The 19,041-nt window shown below is 38.9% G+C and overlaps 1 protein-coding gene across 4 annotated transcripts in view; it reads right to left on the bottom strand.

Moving 5' to 3' along the window:
* Positions 1-19,041, bottom strand: part of Tor1aip1 (torsin 1A interacting protein 1) — a 33,371-nt gene that overhangs the window by 12,517 nt on the left and 1,813 nt on the right. For 3 of the 4 annotated variants that reach the window (XM_057770905.1, XM_057770904.1, XM_057770906.1), the window contains exons 2-7: positions 17,956-18,030; positions 16,412-16,459; positions 6,735-6,815; positions 4,654-4,707; positions 740-781; positions 51-104 (exon numbers count right to left, since the gene is read on the bottom strand). In XM_057770905.1, the coding sequence (XP_057626888.1) occupies positions 51-104; positions 740-781; positions 4,654-4,707; positions 6,735-6,815; positions 16,412-16,459; positions 17,956-18,030 (354 nt within the window). The remainder of the gene's footprint in view (positions 1-50; positions 105-739; positions 782-4,653; positions 4,708-6,734; positions 6,816-16,411; positions 16,460-17,955; positions 18,031-19,041) is intronic. The other variant, XM_057770907.1, reaches the window with a different exon arrangement.

Here is a 19,041-nt window from a genome sequence, read left to right as displayed (position 1 = left end):
AATGTTAGAGATCCAACAAAGCACAGCAGAAAAGAGAGGTATCTACTTACATGGCTGTCGAGTCCTCATTCTTATGACTTGAGGGTTTCTTTGATATTCTGAGCCTGAAGCAAACACATATAAACACACATCATTTCATATACTTTCTAAGTTTACACCATGATTCAACATTATATAATAAATCTAACAGAAGGGGGAGTAGGGAGGAAAACATCAAAAGTAAAATTAGTTTGTAGTGTACAATCAGTGAAGACAAAAGCCTTCCCATAACAAAAAATAATCACTCACTAGACAGAACTATTGTTGTAGTCTTTCCTCTCTAAGACTGAGTTTGAAACTATTGGATTCTAATTACATTTGAGAAGAAAAGTTGGGCATCTACCCTGTAAATAAATCATTGAGGCTAAAGCTGCCCTGAGTAGTGTTACATCATAGAGTAATTATTACAGTCAGTACTACTGTGTGTTGGATTTAAAAAGCTGAGGTGAGATGATTTAAAATCATACCAGAACTTTATTGCTCATTTATTTGGTTTCTTGAGATAGGGTTTCTTAGTGTACCTCGGGCTGTCCTAGAACTTGCTCTGTAGGCCAGACTAGCCTTGAACTTAGAGATTCACCTGCCTCTGCTGGGATTAAAGGCATGTGTCACCACGCCTGGCCATGTAAGAACTTTTTATTGGTTGAATAAGGAAGGAACAGGGCCAACTGAAATAGATAAGAGATTATCAAGTACTTACTCAGCACTGACGGCTGATTCTCATGAGCTGTGAAGTCCTGACCTAAAACAGAAAATAGGAATGAGATCAGAGAATACTGGGAAACAAAGACAAGATGTTAAATAGACATTTCACTTATCTACCAGGAGTGCTATAAAGAAACCAAATCCAACTCTTTGACCAGCAAATACAATAAATACAGCTGTGAGCTGTCCATTGTGGTGCTGGGGACTGAGATCTGTCCTCTACAAGAGTAACAAGCACACACTCCGGGGTGGTGACACACCTTTAATCCCAGCACTTGGGAGGCAGAGGCTGGCAGATCTCTGTGAGTTCGAGGCCAATCTGGTCTACAAGAATTAATTCCAGGACAGCTAGTGCTGTTATACAGAGAAACCCTGTCTCAAAAAACCAGTAAGATAAAATAAAAATAAAAAGAAAAGAAAAAAAAATTAAAAAAAGGTAAGAAAATCAAAGCTCTATGCCGGGCGGTAGTGATACACCTTTAATCCCAGCACTCAGGAGGCAGAGGCAGGCGAATCTCTGCAAGTTCGAGGCCAGCCTGGTCTACAAGAGCTAGTTCCAAGACAGCTAGGACTATTACACAGGGAAACCCTGTCTCGAAAAACAAAACAACCCAAAAGATAAAAAACAAACAAACAAAGTACCAAGCACATTTAACCACTGAGTCATCTTTCCCATCTTACTTCCCTTTTCTAAACTTGAGCGTACTCACAACAGGACAGTGACAACACACCAGCTCTAGGACCATCACTATGAAAATAGCTGCTATGGCCGAAGACACAGCTCAGTGCAGAGCACTTGCTTAGTGTGTGTGACGTTTTCATTCCCAGCACAGAAAGGAAAAAGAAAAGTCAATCTATCAACTAATGAGGCTGTGGTGGTCTGAATGAGATGTCCCCAATAAGTCCAGGGTGGCATTTAATACCTAGTCCCTGCTGGTAGCCCTGGTTAAAGAGGCTTAGGAGGTATGGCTTTGTTGGAGGTGTGCCACTGGGGGCAGGTTTTGAGGGTTCAGAAAACTGTGTGACATTTTGTGTATGCTCTCATGGCCTCCTGCCTGCTGCCATTTCTTCACTCAGTTGTCATGGATTTTTAAACCTCTGGGCCTGTAAGCCTCGAATAAACCCTTCCTTTTAGAACAGTAGTTCTCAATGGAGGGTTAACACTCCCAGAAGGGTCCCATATCAGATATCTTGCATATCAGATATTTACATTACGATTTGTAACAGGAGCAGAATTCTAGTTATGAAGTAGCAAGGAAAACAATTTTATGGTTGGGGGGGGTCACTACAACATGAGGAACTGTATTAAAGAGTCATAGCGTTAGGAAGGTTGAGAACCACTGCTCTACAAGTTGTCTTGGTCATGGGTGTCTTTTTTTTTTGGAGATGGGTTTCTCTGTGTAGCCCTGGCTGTCCTAGAACTCACTCTGTAGACCAGGATGGCCTCGAACTCAGAGTTCTGCCTCTGCCTCCCAACTGCTGGGATTAAAGGCATACGCCACCACTGCCCAGCTAAACTTTCCTTTTTCTGAACACAAATGCAATATATACTTGGACTGGCTAGTTTTATGTCGACTTGACACAAGCAGAGGGAACCCCAGCTGAGAAAATGCCTCCATAAGAACAGGTTGTAGAAAAGACTATGGGGCATTTTCTTAATTGGCGATTTCTAGGCAGAAGGCCCAGCCTATTATAGGAGCATTCCTGGGTCCTATAAGAAAGGTTGAACAAGTCATGAGTGATATAAATATGAAAAATTTGCATTGATATTGATTTTGCTTTAGTGATATAAATTTAAGATCAATTTTATTATTATATATATATATATGTGTGTGTGTGTATGTATATTTCTGATCTTGATTAAGGTATTGTGATTGTGTAGTTCATTTAAAAATGTAATATATATAGGTTGTTAATGGATAATCATCTATAATAGTCAAGCTTGTAGTCATGTTAGTTAGATTTTCTAGATGTGCATAGATATATTTTAGATAGGCATTCTTCATATCTTTCAAAGACTACAGAATATGGCATTTTAAATGTTTTACTAACTTAGGGCTGTTTATGAAAATGAGACACGTCTGCTCCTGACAGCACCAATCTACTTCAAGAGGAAGATGGGCATCGAAGAGGATCCTTATGGAGTTTGATAGCTATTTGGGCAAGAAACTGCTCTTGCCTGGACTGTTGCATAAACTGGACACAAAGAACCCTCAGAGAGAGGACTGCTGAACTTGCCTATAGATGAGATGATTCTTTGGGGTTCCTGACTCATGAAAAAGTCTGTGAGACATTCTACAGGACACAGCAGATGGCGACTGAACTGCCTTTGAGATTTCCTGCTTCATAAAAATGTCTCTGGATATTATGGGCCTGAAGGCCAAAGATGGATGCCCCAGTGGTACAAAAAAACTTTGGGTGACTATCCAGGCAGCGAGATGTCTCTGTCACTTCTAGAGTTTTGGAAGTTTCTTACTTCTTGTTTACTTAGGTAATATTATATCCTTCTGGAGTCTTTGATGGAGTTAAAGAATAGATAGTTGCTATTGTTTTCCTTAATTATGATAAAAGATAAAGTAGATATAAATATTATAACTGTAATTCTTGCTTGATGACTGTTTTGCTATATGTAATTTTACTATGTTACAGTTAAAGCCTTTCTTTTTTTGTGTAAACAGAAAAAGGGGAAATGATTGAGGAAATGATCATCTGTCTATTGTTATTTTCATTGGTTAATTAATAAAGAAACTGCTTGGCCTGATAGGGCAGAAAATTAGGTGGGTGGAGTAGACAGAACAGAATAATGGGAAGAAGGGAAGTGAGGGCAGATGCGATGCAGCCAGCCGCCAGGTCAGACAGGCTGAATCTTTCCTGGTAAGACACCACCTCGTGGTGCTACACAGATTATTAGAAATGGGTTAAGTAAGATATGAGAGTTAGCCAAAAAGAGGCTAGATATAATGGGCCAGACAGTGTTTATATAAATACAGTTTGTGTATTGTTATTTCAGGGCATAAGCTAGCCAGGCAGCCGGGAGCTAAATGGCAGGAAGCGGCCCCGTCACTCCTTCTACATATGAGGAGTAAGCTAGTGAGCAACACTCCTCCACAGCTTCTGTATCAGTAACTGCCTCCAGGTTCCTGACCTGCTTGAGTTCCTGGATTCTTCCCTCAATGGGCTGTGACTCTGGATATGTAAGCTAAAGTTGCTTTTGGTTGTAATATTTCTTCACTGCAACAGTATCCCTAACTAGAAAAGCCTATTTAAAAAAAAAAAAAATATTGAACCACCAATACCCCTGGGCATGATAGTGCACACCTTTAATCCTAGCACTTGAGAGGCAGAAGCAGGTGGATCTGTGAGTTCGAGGCTAGCCTGGTCTACAGAGTAAGTTCCAGGACAGTCAAAGATACACAGAGAAATCCTGTTTTGAACCCATCCCCCCACCACCACCAAAAAAGAAAAAGAAAACCTTAAAAAGTTAAAGTGGGTATGTGCATTGTGAAAATAAAGGGCACATATACACCCTTTCATTCTTTCATCAAACACTAAGAAGTATACTTAGAAAAATGTGCTTAAGGCCATATCTAATAATACAGCTTAAGTGGACAGATTTTCATCTTATTGATAGGTAAAAAAAAAATGGCAACTTAGATTAGTGTTTTCAAAAAGGAACTGCAGAAGGGAAAAAAATGTTCTTGACTATGCACAAGAATATTATGAGTTGGGCTGGAGAGATGGCTCAGAGGTTAAGAGCATTGCCTGCTCTTCCAAAGGTCCTGAGTACAATTCCCAGCAACCGCATGGTGGCTCTCAATCAATGTTATAATGTAAGCAGACACACAACAAAGCACAGAAAACCTAGGGTTTGTCTTCCTAGGGGGAGACTTACACACTTGGACTACTCACTCTGTGATAAACTACAAGGTTGTTCTTGATGACTGTATGATCTGGTGGCTTCATCTAAAAAACAAAGTATTTGATGCATCAATTTATAGGAGAACAGAGTATTTAATCAAAAGAGCGAATCAGATAAACTACAGAAACTAGCCTGGAGCACATAACTGTTTTGAAGGACTGTTGGCAGGGAGTAAAGATCAAGCACAAGACCCGCAAAGACTGGGCCATCGACATCCTATCTCAGAAGGACCTGACAGGCAGTTAACAGCTGCTGGGAAAGGAAATCATGTTCCTTAGTGCTGTAACCACTGGTAAGCAACCCTTGCCCAAATAAATAACTTCTCATCCACCATTGCTCATGCAAGCAACCCGATAAATGTAGTGGGGCACTTAGACAAAAAAGGCAGGAAGGAGACTTGTTGGGAAAAGCAGTTTAACAGGAGGCAGAGGGAGATAAGGAGGATAATGAAGGGAATATGATCAAAGAACATTACATATGCGTGAAAGAATAAAAATATTAAATGTTTTAATAATATGAGGGATGGGAGAGGGAAGAACAAACTGTAAAGACATTTAAGTGTGAAAATATCAAAAAAAAAAGAGAAACCCATTACTTTGGATGCTAGCATATAAAAACAAAATAGTAAAAATGATGATAGAAACTGGGCACTGTGGTGTATCTCTTTAATGTCAGCAATACTGAGGATATGGGTAGGTCTAAGGCAGGAGGATTGATGGAGGTGGGTCTTGTATTAATCTGTTGCTTTCATTGGTTAATTAATAAAGAAACTGCCTAGGCCCATTTGATAGGCCAACCCTTAGGTGGGTGGAGTAAACAGAAGAGAATGCTGGGAGAAAGAAGCCCAGTCAGGAGTCGCCATGATTCTCCCACTCCAGACAGACGCAGGTTAAGATCTTTCCTGGTAAGCCAGCTCATGGTGCTACACAGAATATTAGAAATGGGTTAGATCAATATGTAAGAGCTAGCCAATAAGAGGCTGGAACCAATGGGTCAGGCAGTGATTAAAAGAATACAGTTTCCGTGTAATTATTTTGGGGCATAAGCTAGCCGTGCGGGTGGCCAGGTGCCGGGACGCAGCCCTGCCACCCATATTACAGCAGAGGATCGATAATTTAAGGACAGCCTGTGTTATACAGCCCCTGCTATTTATTAAAGTAAAAATAAACCTCCCGAAAAAAAAAAAACATGGAAAAAAAAAAAGCAAACAGAAAAAGGTGTGTACCACCACCACCCGACTTGATGAAGTATACTTAAAGGCAAGTTCACATGCACTATTACAGATTGCCATACCTAAACAACAAGGTCCCTGTGATGTCTAACATGGTTGAGAACCTGACCTAAAAAGACAAAGTAATTATCTAATATTAAAAGTTCCTAAAACTGACCAAAACTCCTGAGACTGTTGAATACCAATATGATCAATTTCTCAAAATTCAAAACAGGCAGTAGCTCTTGAGCATAAAAATATCTTTCCATAACTATTCAAGCAGGCTAAACGTGCTCTGTTCAGCTATGTGTTACATGACACATCACTAACAACATGTATACAATGGAAGAGCAATTACAATGTACTAAAAGTACAACTTTAAAAAATGATTTTAGCGGCGTACGCCTTTAATCCCAGCACTCAGGAGGCAGAGGCAGACAGATTTCTGTGAGCTCAAGGCCAGTCTGGTCTACAAGAGCTACCTCCAGGACAGGCTCTAAAAAAAAAAAAAACAAAAAACAGTGAAACCCTGTCTCGAAAAACATAACAAAACAAAAAATAAATAAAAATAAAAAAAAAAGAAAGAAAGAAAAAGATTTTAATGTTGGGCGGTAGTGGCGCACGCCTGTAATCCCAGCACTCCAGAGTCAGAGGCAGACGAATCTCTATGAGTTCAAGGCCAGCCTGATCTACAAAGGGAGTTCCAGGACAGGCTCCAAAGCTACAGAGAAACCCTGTCTCAAAAAAAAAAAAAAAAAATGATTTTTAAAAAATTTCAAAGTCTTAAAAAATATTTAAAACTCTATTTTAACTAAAAGACAGTTCTGTGAGAAGAGTCACATGCAAAAAAAGCCTCGTTACCGCTAGACTCAGCACAGTTCCTGGATTCGACCCTGACAGTGACGTCACTGTGAGAGCTCTTGAGGACATCTTCAGTTTCTCCTAGAAGGAAGTAGACAATGCATTAGTACAGTCTTTATGCTAATGTTCAAAAGATCTGCATTAAACACAGGTTAGCGTTAAAGCTTCTGAGTTTCCAGTATACAGCTGCTGTCTGTTTAATGTACTTTCTATGGGGAATAACAAAGTTCTAAATGAGCTACAGGTAAGTTTATGTATTTGATGTTCTTTTAGCACATAATTTTCTAAACAAATAACGTCTAAAAATTACATACCAAAGCTTTAATTCAGAGTCCAAAATGAATAGATGATCAAAAAATAATGGGAATTTTTTTAGTTTACAGGAAGAAATTATATAGTAAACTGGTTGTGTAATTTCAGACATGCTGGCCCATCAGGTTTTTTTTTCCAATGGGTAACATACCTGCACTCAGAAACATTTCAATATCCAAACTACTAATTTCAAATTATATTGGCTTAAAAATGAACTAAATTAGATGGGTGGTAGTGGCACACGCCTTTAATCCCAGAATTTGGGAGGAACAGATGGGTGGATCTCTGTGAGTTCAAGGCCAGCCTGGTTTACAGGACAGCAAGAACTGTCACACAGAGAAATCCTATTTTGAAAAAAAAAAAACACACACACAAAATCAAAAACAAAAAAAGAGATAAATTTATGCTTATATTTTTCATAAACTAGTCATAAAAATTTAAGAAAGTGATTGTTTTAATAACACAAAGACAAACATGCTAGAAGTGGAAAACATTAGCTTTCCTTAAAAGTCATGTAAAGGCTTTCCTTGCTCATTCTGTCCAAACTTGTCCTGGTTTATCTTAGCAGTTCACTGGTGGGCTTTCTAGTTTGTTTTTAAGAAAAAGACTGTTTTCTGCTCTTAACCTCTTAAATACCTATCAAAACTATTTCCAATATAAAAAAATGACAATATATTACATGATAGTTAAAAAGAAATTTCTTCTTCAGAGAAATAGACCTGTTGGATATTGGCAGTTTCTAGAAGAGAAAGACATAAAGTATGTAACAACAGAAACTAAAGCTTAGGAATAAGAGCATATAACTAAGGAAAAATCAATACAAAATATAAAATCTTTTTATTCTGTAAAATGACTAAAAATCTATCATTTCCTTCTGACTGTTTCAGAAACAAATCTGATATAAAATCATATAAATAAATGCTTTTATTAAAATATTAATCATATGTGTTTGTGTCACATGTATGCAGAAACCAAGTGAGTTGATTCCCCTGGAGCTGGCATTTTTAAGCCACCTGACACAATGCTGGAAAGTGAACTCTGGTCTTTTGCAAAAGCAGTAATTGTTCTTAACAACTAAGCCATTTCTCTAGCATCAAATAAAGGGTATCCTTTTTTTTTTTTTTTTTTTTTTTGTGAGATAGGACCTTACTGTATAGTCTTGACTGTAGAACTCACTATGTAATCCAGGCTAGCCTTGAACTCACCTGCCTCTTATCTCTGAAGTGCGAGGGTTTTAAGGTCTACTGGGAGAGCAAGCACTCAACTTCAGAGCCAATCTCTCTAGTCCCAGGGTTTTAGTTTTTGTTGTTATTGCAATAGAATTTTAGATAGCCCAGATAACCTCAAATGTGCTATGTAGCCAAGGTTGGCTTTGAACTTCTCATCCTACTATATATATCTTGGATGCTGGTATTATAGGTGTATAGAACTACACCTAGCTAGAAATAAAGTATACTTTTTCCTTTTATAGGCCTGTTTGATGGGGAAAGCCTTGTTAACCAATAATCTTTAAGAGGTGGAACCTAGTTTAGGCATGGCTTTCTGGGACCAGGAAATAAAAACCTGTGTACCACCCAGGTGCATTCTCTGTGTAGCTTCCCCTATGGTCAAACAGAGCCTGGATCTTCCGTTCCTGTGGTGTGAGTTTTTGCCTTATAATAGATAAAATATATCTGTCTATCTTTAAGCTAGCTCGGTTATTTCCATATCTAGATAACATCAACACCTGTGTGCACTATAAATATAACTTGTGTGAAGAAAACATTACATTGTACATTGATAAATATTCTAGGTTCCTACAGGTACCACAAGTTTACACATTTTAATTCTATTTGCCAGACTCTTCCTACTTCCTTCAAAAGCCTAACCAGCTGAAGGAACAAACATATCCTTTGTGAACTGGTGTAACAAAGAGGAAGTATGAAAAGAAAAGAAATCCCCTTTTTTAGGTCTGGTGTTGGCGCACACCTTTAATCCCAGCAGGATCTCTGTGAGTTCAAGGCCAGCCTGATTCCTGGACAGCTAGTTCCAGGACAGGCTCCAAAGCTACAGAGAAACCCTGTCTCGAAAAACAAAACAAAACAAAACAAAACAAAACAAACAAACAAAAAAAATCCCCCTTTTTCAGTTCCAGTAGGGTAATGAACATTGCTGTTTGCTGTTGTTCAGAAATGGGAAATTTAAATTTAAAGATAAACACCAACACATCAATCAAACTTAAGACTCAGGGTCTACACATGCCCTATTATGAAAGATTTGTTATAAGTTATTTCTTTTTTCTTTGAGACAGTTTGTCTTTTTCAGTAAAGGAAGTTACACCCAAATATAAGCATAACTGGGTGAAAATACTGAATAGACCTGCAGAGGATTAGGATGACTCGGACTTTAATAAAGCCAGGAGAACATCTCTTTTCAGCTTTTCTGGCCATCTGCTCTTTAAAAGGGCACAAGAGCATTGGGCATCACAACAATCATTTATGCCCAACCTAACAGGCTCCGCCAAAGTGTGAGTGTACTGTAACAGCGATTCTGAACATCCAAACCGCTCACATTAGTCACTGTTCCTTCCATCTGTGTGGTCTAGTACAAGGCTAGGCAGAGAACTCTACTGACACATACCTTCCACCTTGCCTCAAGTTTGCAAGTAGACACTTTCTGTAAAGTAACAACTGACTCCTGCAATACTTCCTGTAGTCAGTGTGGTTTATTTCAACACAGCTAAGGCTGACTTGTCTTTTAAGTTTCTTTCTGCTTTTTACTTTGGAAATACGGGTCTGCCATAGTTGCAATTCTCCAATAAACTTTGTTTTAGACTTGGTTTTCATGTTATTCATTTTAGGCCGACAGGTGAAAAGTATTTCAGAAAGTGATTCTAAACATTACATTATGAATTTGGAATTTTTTCACATAAATTTAGCTAGATTAGTATATTATTCAAAGTTTGAGTTCTACTGAAAATAATGGCAAGTATAAATCAGTGTCTAAAATGTATTTGTCAACATTTTTGCTAGAAAACAGACAATCAACCCCTCAAAACTTTCCAGTAACACCACACTTCTCTCAGAGAGCTAAAAACTGGCACAATACATGCCGTGGATGAGGTGCCCCATGATTGTTCCTCCATTTCTTTTTTAAAGTAGTAAAATGCAAAGTTGCTGGATGTGGAGCTGCACAACTGTGATTCCAGCACTCAGCAGTGGCTAAGGCACAAGACTCACTGGTGAGGGTGAGCCAGCCTAGGCTGGACAGTGAGACTCTAGCTCAACCCCCCCCCCCGCCCCCATGCACATGCACACACACATCAGGGGTGGAAAAATGATTAAAATATTACTTTCATTCTAAATTACAGGAATGGTTTCACTTTTCAATGGTTTTCACTTTAATTTTTTTTATTTATTAGTTTAAAATTTAAAATTATATTTGTTGAGTGTGTTTGTGTTGTGATGGGAGGACAAGTTGCAGAAGAAACCATCATGTGGGCTCCTGGGACTGAACTCAGGTGGTTATGATTGGCAGCAAGTGCCAGTACCCCCTGAACCTTCTCTTTGCCCTCTTAAGTTTTTCCTTTCTTTTTTCTCTTTGAGTCTGCCTCTGACTCTTGATTGGAAGGATTAAAGGTATGTACGAGCATGCTCAGCTTTCAAATTTTATTTTCAAATCACAAGACTATTATCATATTTTACTTTGTATAGTTTTAATTTGTATAATTATTCAGATAGCACGCATGAGCCACCACACTTGTCTTACTCTATAAATTATTTACTATACAAAAACTTTTCTATACAAAAACTTTTATAAAGCCGGGCGGTGGTGGCGCACGCCTTTAATCCCAGCACTTGGGAGGCAGAGGCAGGCGGATCTCTGAGTTCGAGACCAGCCTGGTCTACAAGAACTAGTTCCAGGACAGGCTCTAAAACCACAGAGAAACCCTGTCTCGAAAAACCAAAAAAAAAAAAAAATCATAATTCACTTGTCTCTTTCTTCCTTGATTATAGGTGGAAATTGTTTACCTATTGTCTGTCTGAAGAGCTTTTCTTTAGAATTCTTTTTAATTTCGGCCTGCTTTAATTCTCCTGATATTGTTTCAGTTTTCCATGTAGTAAAGGAGTATTTTTTGTGTTTAGAGATCTGAAACCAGATGTGTGACTGAATATTGGTAATTTTAAATGTCATGCTATGTATCCCCAGCTGAAACTCATCCTCATTCCTCCTTGGCTCTCTGAGTTTTGGAGTGCAGGAATCACTGCTACACCAAGTGCTATTGTTTCCTGCCCCCAATTTTATTTTGTGAAAAGATGATGCAATAACATGCAATTGGTTATTCTTTTTTTGTTTGTTTTGTTTTTTGAGACAGGGTTTCTCTGGAGCTTCAGAACTGGCTCTTGTAGACCAGGTTGGCCTCGAACTCACATAGTTTGCCTGCCTTTGCCTCCCAAGTGCTGGGGTTAAAGGTGTGCACCACTACCGCCCAGCTTTATAATCCTATTAACGTTATTAACACCCTTAAATATTCATCAATAGCATTCAAGACACAATTGATAATTGGCTATACAAGACTATTTTGATCTCATCATTGGGCTGACAAGATGGCTCAGCTGCCACCAAGTACTAAGACCTGAATTCCTTTCTTGTAATCCCAATAGTGGAAGGAAAATAAAGAAAAAATGGCTGGGCAGTGGTAGCACACGCCTTTAATCCCAGCACTCAGGAGGCATAGGCAGGCAGATCTCTGTGAGTTCGAGACCAGCCTGGTCTACAAGAGCTAGTTCCAGGGCAGGTTCTAAAGCTACAGAGAAACCCTGTCTCGAAAAACAAAAACAAAAACAGAAAGAAAAAAAAAGGGAAAGAAAAATAGAAAAAGAAAAAAGAAAAAATGACTCCAACAAGTTGTCCTCTGACCTCTACACACTCAGAGACAGACAGACACACAGCAATCCTTATTGAGACTGAGAACATCATTCTACACATTACTCAAAGCCTCTAACGAAGAGACCACTAACGTAATTGCTGTCACTAATATCGAGGACTTGTAGCTCTTTCAACACATGGTCTGTAAAGGCAAATTAATGAGGTCCAAAAGCAGACTGCAGTCTCTTTGCAAGTCTCTTTCCTGCCCTTGCCTGCTATTTGTATTTCAAATTTCAATCAAATGCCTTTCCTGCTTAAAAAGCTGAACCTCTCCATGCAGGCACTTTCCCTCCAATACTCACCACAAACTGTTATAACGACTTACAGTTACGACTACTTTTCATTTGAGTTAGTAGCCCAGGCTGACCTCAAACTCACAGTCCTGCCCAGCCTCCTGAGTGTTGAGATTCCAGTAACTTTTAATCGTGTTTTTCTTTTCATTACCTAACATATTCTGAGATTACAAAAAGAAAGGAAAAACCTCATAGCCCTTTATGGCCCTAGCATTTAGGTCAGTCATTGACATAGGGAGTGGGTAAAAAGATGTTTGTTCATACATAGCAACATAAGAAAAACAGTCGGAGACTACTACTCACTATTTAAACATTTCATCTCTTTTCTTTCTTTTTTTGGAGACAGGATTATAGGGTCTTGCTGTCCTCCCACTTCAGATCCTTCTCTATCAAGTCTTCAAAGAGCTAAGGCTATATAGTTGTGTGTCTGGCTTGTTTTCATCTTTTAATGGAAGCTACAAGAATATACAGCCTGGGCTAGAGAGATGGCTCAGTAGTTAGAGCATTGGCTACGCTAGAGGACCAGGGTTCAATTCCCAGCCCCCACAGGGTGACTCACAACCACATGTAACTCTAGTTCCAGATCTGATGCCTTCTTCTGACCTCCATGGGCACCAGACACATACACATACATGCTGGCAAACATTCATATACATAAAATAAAAAAATCTTAAAAGAGCCTATATAATTAAATACAATCTGATGATGAATCAATAGCATCTATGACTTATGTCCTGCTTTGATTTCACTTCCTGCTAATTCAGCTTCCTTTATTTTTTTTTCTTTTTAAAGACAGTCTTGCTCTGTAGTCCATGCAGACCTAGAACTCTAATGTCGCCCAGACTAGCCATGAACTTGTGGCGATCCTGTCTTACCACTGCCCCTACTTACCCAGGTGCTACGATTACTACAGTCACGTCCCCATGTTAAATAGATGCGCGTGTTAAATAAATTATGCCCAGGTAAATAAAGAATTTAAGAAACTCTCATGGAAGCTGGGCATGGTGGCAAACAAAGTATGTAATCTTAGACTTGGACAGTGAAGATAGGAAGACCATGAGTTCTAAGTCATTCTTGGCTACATAGTGAATTTGAGGCTAGCCTAGATTAAATGAGGCTCTGACTCTACTAAAAAAAAAAGTAAAAAAGGGAACTCTTGTAAGTTAAAGCACATACGATACAGTATATACTGCAAAGTTCATTTTAGCATCCAGAAACGGGATTTTGAAGTATTCTGTAAAACTTAGACCAGGCCTAGGTAAACATGTTTACTAGAGGAAGTTAACTATGTTAACTATGCATATAAAGGAAAAATTTTTTAAAATTTGTCTTTAAATTTTAAATGAATTCCAACTGCATCCAATGTAGCTTCACGTAAAGCTAAGATGGCTTTGAACTCCTGGTCCTCTTGCTTTTTCTTGCTAAGTACTGGGACTAAGGCATGAGCCAACAGGCCCATTTAAAGCTACAGATTTTACTGTTTTATATATACATTTTCCTTATTTGTGTATGTGTGTGTAGGTGTGTGCCCACACGTGAGCATGTGGAGACTGGCCTTATTCCCATCACATAGGGTCTTTTCCTGAACCTGAATTTGTTATTTCAGCTAGGAAAGATAGCCGTGGAACATCCAGGATCCATCTGCCTCCAATACACAGCAGTTGGGTTACAAGCACTGAAGTCATGCCTGTCTTTTTATGTAAGTGCTAGGAATTTGAATTCCATACTTCATGTATGCAAGAATCATGCTTACCCCTGAACCACATCCCTAGATCCCTAAAACCAGATGTTGAAATCTCATATTCTATGCCGGAAGCAAAGGCCTATATTTTGAGATCTGCATTTTGGTTACAGCCATCTTAAGCTCACAAGTTAAGAAAAATATTTACCTCTATCCCCTCTGCAGGGTCTAGGAAATCAATCTGGTATCTTATCTCCTAGTAGAGACCTGCAGGTAGGCTCAGGAACCTATTAGCATTTTCCTTGGTTAGTCAACAATTACAGACCCTCAGTATTTACTTATCAGCTAGGGATGTCTCAGGACCTGAATTCCAGCAGACCTGAGTTTCCTGATACCCTTCCCTTCCCCCCTTTGCCTGTTTGCCATATAACAGCTTCTGAGAAAGAATAAACGGAACGGCTTGATCAGAAATCCTGTCTTGCTGTCTTTTCTCGTGTCTCGTCTCCTTTCATTCCTCTCCACTAGGTTTATCAGGGACCCCCGTTCGTATCCAGCGGGTCAGGATAATTCTATATCAAGTCAAACACCATAAAGAATTTAAATTAGTGAAACAACAACAAAAAGGCAAAGGGCATGACTTTTAGGAAACAAAAACAAATTGAGTTTCTGAATCTAGGGAAATAAAATACCTTAGCTGACATTTCCTTTCTCCTCACAGTATATAAATTTTACAAAGGCTAATAGAAAGTACCTTACTTTGTTAGGTCTGGTGGCACACATCTGTAATTCAAGCACTTGGGAGGTGAAGGTAGGAGGATCAAGAGTTCCAGACTATCCTCAGCTACATAGCTGAGACCAGTCACAATACATGAAACCTTATTTCATAAAACAAATCAAAACCAAAATAACAATAGCAGCAAAAACAGAACAAGACACACAGGAGGATTGAGAGGATGAGGCTCAGTGGTAGAATGCGTGTCAAGCATGTGTGAGGCCATGGTTCAATAAAAATCCTTAGCACCACACAAAAGTACTTTATTATGACGTGTTTTCATAGGAGTTAAGTAATAAATAAGACATAATTTTAGTCAGAGTAAAACCTAAGGAATTACAGTAGGTCATTGTTTCAGGGACACTGCCTCAAAAGCTGAGATAATAAACAAAGTAATAGTCTCAATAAGAACATCTAAGAATTAGAGAAAAGCAAACCTATTTCATTCATTCTAGTATTTCCATTTGTTTTGTATGTTGAATCTGTAAGAAAGACAGCAATAAAATGATTAGAACCGAAAAGGAAAAGCAGCATACAGTTCCTTAACCATAAGCTCAGATGAGACCTTATCCTCTTAAAGGCAGCAGCAGAGATGCAACAGAGATCTAATAGAAAGGATCAATAAACAGAAAAGAAAGTGCAAGTAGATTGTATGGAACAACCATTTAAGGACTTCCAAAGTTTTAGTCAAGAGAAAATTCATTGAGGCCCCAACATTTTATAGCTCCGTGCTATAAAGCCTTTGTCTTGAGTTTTTTGTTAGTAATATACTGAAAAAACTAAAAAGTCCTTGACCTTAATTTGAAAGTATCATGCAAGCACAAAAAAACCACAGCACCACATAAGAAATAATCTTGTAAAAACAACCCAGAAGCCTTTTATATACCTCAATATGGAAAGATATCTTGACACATGTGAAATGAAGTGGAAACAAGCAGCAAGGAAAAACAGAATATTCACTGATCCAAGCTATATGTTTAAAAAGGAAGACCGGCAGTAGATACATCTCTGGTAGAAAGCTTGCCTAGCATGTGCAAGACTGTGGGCTCAAGCCTCAGCCCTGTCAAAAGATGCAGGTGAAAATAACTATCTCTCCTGATGTTAAGGCAGGGTGGACAACAAAGGATGCAGAAAGACTTCATTCGTTTTACGTACCTTAGGCTGGCCTTAAACTCTCTGTAGCTGCGGGGCGATGTTGGCACATGCGTTTAATCCTAGCACTCGGGAGGCAGAGGCAGGCGGATCTCTGTAAATGCGAGGCCAGCCTGGGCTATAAGAGCTAGTTCCAGGACAGTCTCCAAAGCTACAGAGAGCCGGGCGGTGGTGGCGCACGTCTTTAATCCCAGCACTCGGGAGGCAGAGGCAGGCGGATCTCTGTGAGTTCGAGGCCAGCCTGGTCTACAAGAGCTAGTTCCAGGACAGGCTCCAAAGCTACAGAGAAATCCTGTCTCGAAAAACCAAAAAAAAAAAAAAAAAGCTACAGAGAAACCCTGTCTCGAAAAACAAAACAAACAAACAACAACAACAAAAAACCTCTCTGTAGCCAAGATGATCTTGGTTTCCTGATCCCCCTGTGTCTGTCTCCAAAGTTCTAGGATTAAAGTGTGCACCACCATGCCTGGCCAAATTTTGATCCACAAGAATAAACGTCTCGTCTAGAAGTTACACTGTCTTTATAAGAAAGAGTTAAATCAACAGAGTGATCTCTTACCAGATCTTGGGCTTCTTAGTGGGGGTCTGCATAAGTTACATAGAGGACCTTCACGCATCATGGGTGCAGGAAGAGAAAAATATGTGAAACATAAGATTTAGTATGCAATCATTCTCATTTGGTCAAGGAGGTTTCCCAAACTTTGATTATGATCGAGAACTAAAGGCAAATTTCTCTATGGGATGGCCTCCTGGGAACTACTAACAACAGTAAACTAGAGTAAATTTACCTGCTATATAAAATATATGGTCTTGAAGAAAGGTAGCTTTTTCAGCTTGTATTAGGCCTTGAGTTCAATCCTCAGCATGCCAAAGTAGGGTGGGATGGAGACCAAAATATGCATTATATCATCAACTTGATTGTCTGTTCTATGTGCCAGATTGGCCTCTGCTTATTCTGGAGACAGGTTTCACTTAGTAGCATAGGCAGGCCTTATACTGGAGGAACTCTCCTGCCTTGGCCTTTCAAGTGTTGGCATCAGAGGCATGTGCTGTCACACTTCGTGATATATACTTATGATATATTTTTGGAGTTAACATAGTCTGTTCAACTATTTAATCAAGTATATGACCAGGAATTGGATAGACTAATTTTAAGTAAAATTTTAATGCTAGCCATATTTCATTTCAGATGGTTTTAGTTCAAAGGTAAAGGGTTTGTGATAAAGTCATTTGTATAAAGATACATTTGCTTAGGCCAGTGGGATGGCTCCATAAGGCACTTGCTGCCAAATCTAACAATCTGAATTCAATCCCTATGACTCATGTAGAGATAGAAGGGAATCTACTTCATAAGGTTTTTCTCTGACCTTCACAAGCGCACAGTGGCACCTACACACATCACAGACACACAAGAATTCAAAACAAAACAAAACAAAAATAAACCCTTCAGTAAACTATTAAACATAACATGTAAACTATTTCCCCTTTAGAGAGATTTTAAACATTTCTGAAATCATACTATGTAATTATGGCATGTTATCATAAATTACCAGGAAATTGGCAGTATCTTTTCTCTTCTGGGTGGTACATAAAGCAACGATGTGGTACCTTACAACTGATAGCTTGGGTTTAATGAAGCATAGGAACAAGCTGACAGCACTGAAAGTCACTGTGCCAGGGTTTTAGCGTGCAGAAACAGTAGAAGGCACTGTGACATGACATCTGACACTTTATGAGTTATCACCTGCAGTGAAAGTGAGGGTGCGGGGAAAATGAAAAGGTTTCAGGTGGACAAACGTGAGCCTGAATTTTAGTTTAGTCACATACCATGCGACTGTCGAGAAGAATCTTAGGTACTCAGAGCTCTAGCTTTCTCATCTACTAAGGGGGGAGAATACTTCCCTACAAGGTTGTGAAGATTAACAAATACAAAGTAGCTGATAGTTGAACTCAATCAATGGTTCACGCTTGTCTGTCCTTGGAAATACCACTTGGCTTAATTTAGAAAACTGGTAAAGGCTCACAAAACTCTCAAGTGTGAGTTGTAATTCTTGGTGAGCCCTTGACAGGTAAAGAGAAAAACAAAAAACAAATTATTCTTACTTGAAATCTCTGGTGTTCTGACAGTTTTCTTTGAGGTTGTTTGGTTTGTAACAATTTGGGAAGAAGATTCATCCTCTGTAGAAAGGACAAGAGATAAAACACGTTAGACGATCTGGGAGAAATCAAGGCACAGAGTCTGCACATTTAACAGAACAGATGCAAGTACTCAATTTCTCTAGTTTCAGAACTGGAAATTGAACTAGTCAGAACTCTTATGAAGACATAGTGTAATGAGGCCTAGAGAGAGGGCCCAGTAGTTAAGAGCATTTGCTACTCTTTCAGAGGACTGGAGGATCCCAGTACACCCATCCAAGTAACGCCAGTTCCAACAGACCTGATATCTTATGGCTTTCAAGAAAGAGTACCTGCTCACAAGTGTGAATATACTCACACAGATACACGCAAATGCCCAGGCACACATATAAGTAAAACAAAATCTAAATTATTGTTGCTTTACAACAAAAATGTTACTTTAGAAAAAAAGAGGCAGGCAGATCTCTTTGAGTTCAAGGCCAGCCTGTGGTCTACAGAGTTAGTTCCAGGTCAGCCGCCAAAGCTACAGAGAAACCCTGTCCTGAAAAACTAAAAGAAGAAAAAAACAAAACAAAACAAACAAAAAAACCCACAAAAAACAAAATTAAAACAAACAAAAATCAAACCACACAAGCCAGGCGATGGTGGTACACGCCTTTAATCCCAGCACTAGGTGCTACCTGGTCAACAAAGTGAGTTCCAGGACATCTCCAAAGCTACAGAGAAACCCTGTCTCAAAAAAAAAAAAAAAAAATTCAAAATTGATGAGGATTAAGCAGGTAGAAGAAATGTTTAAATCCTTTAAAAATGTCCCAAAAGGTAAAATTTATTTAAGTACAGGAGGCTCTTAGGGAGAGTCAATAAAAATTAATAGTTACATTGCCTCCCATGTGCAAAGAACTGTCTCAGATTTTGAGACAGAATTAAACCAAGTACTTAAATTACTATGAGGCATACATGACAGGTTCCTGTTTTTCAGTAAGTTTATCATCTTAAAAGAAAAACTACTAACATATATATGAAAGAAAGTGTCATGTTGCATTCACAAGGACG

Source organism: Chionomys nivalis, chromosome 5 (assembly GCF_950005125.1).
Source record: "Chionomys nivalis chromosome 5, mChiNiv1.1, whole genome shotgun sequence".
Lineage (NCBI taxonomy): Eukaryota > Metazoa > Chordata > Mammalia > Rodentia > Cricetidae > Chionomys > Chionomys nivalis.
Note: the sequence above shows the minus strand (reverse complement) of the source record. Positions and strands in the feature narration are given on the sequence as shown.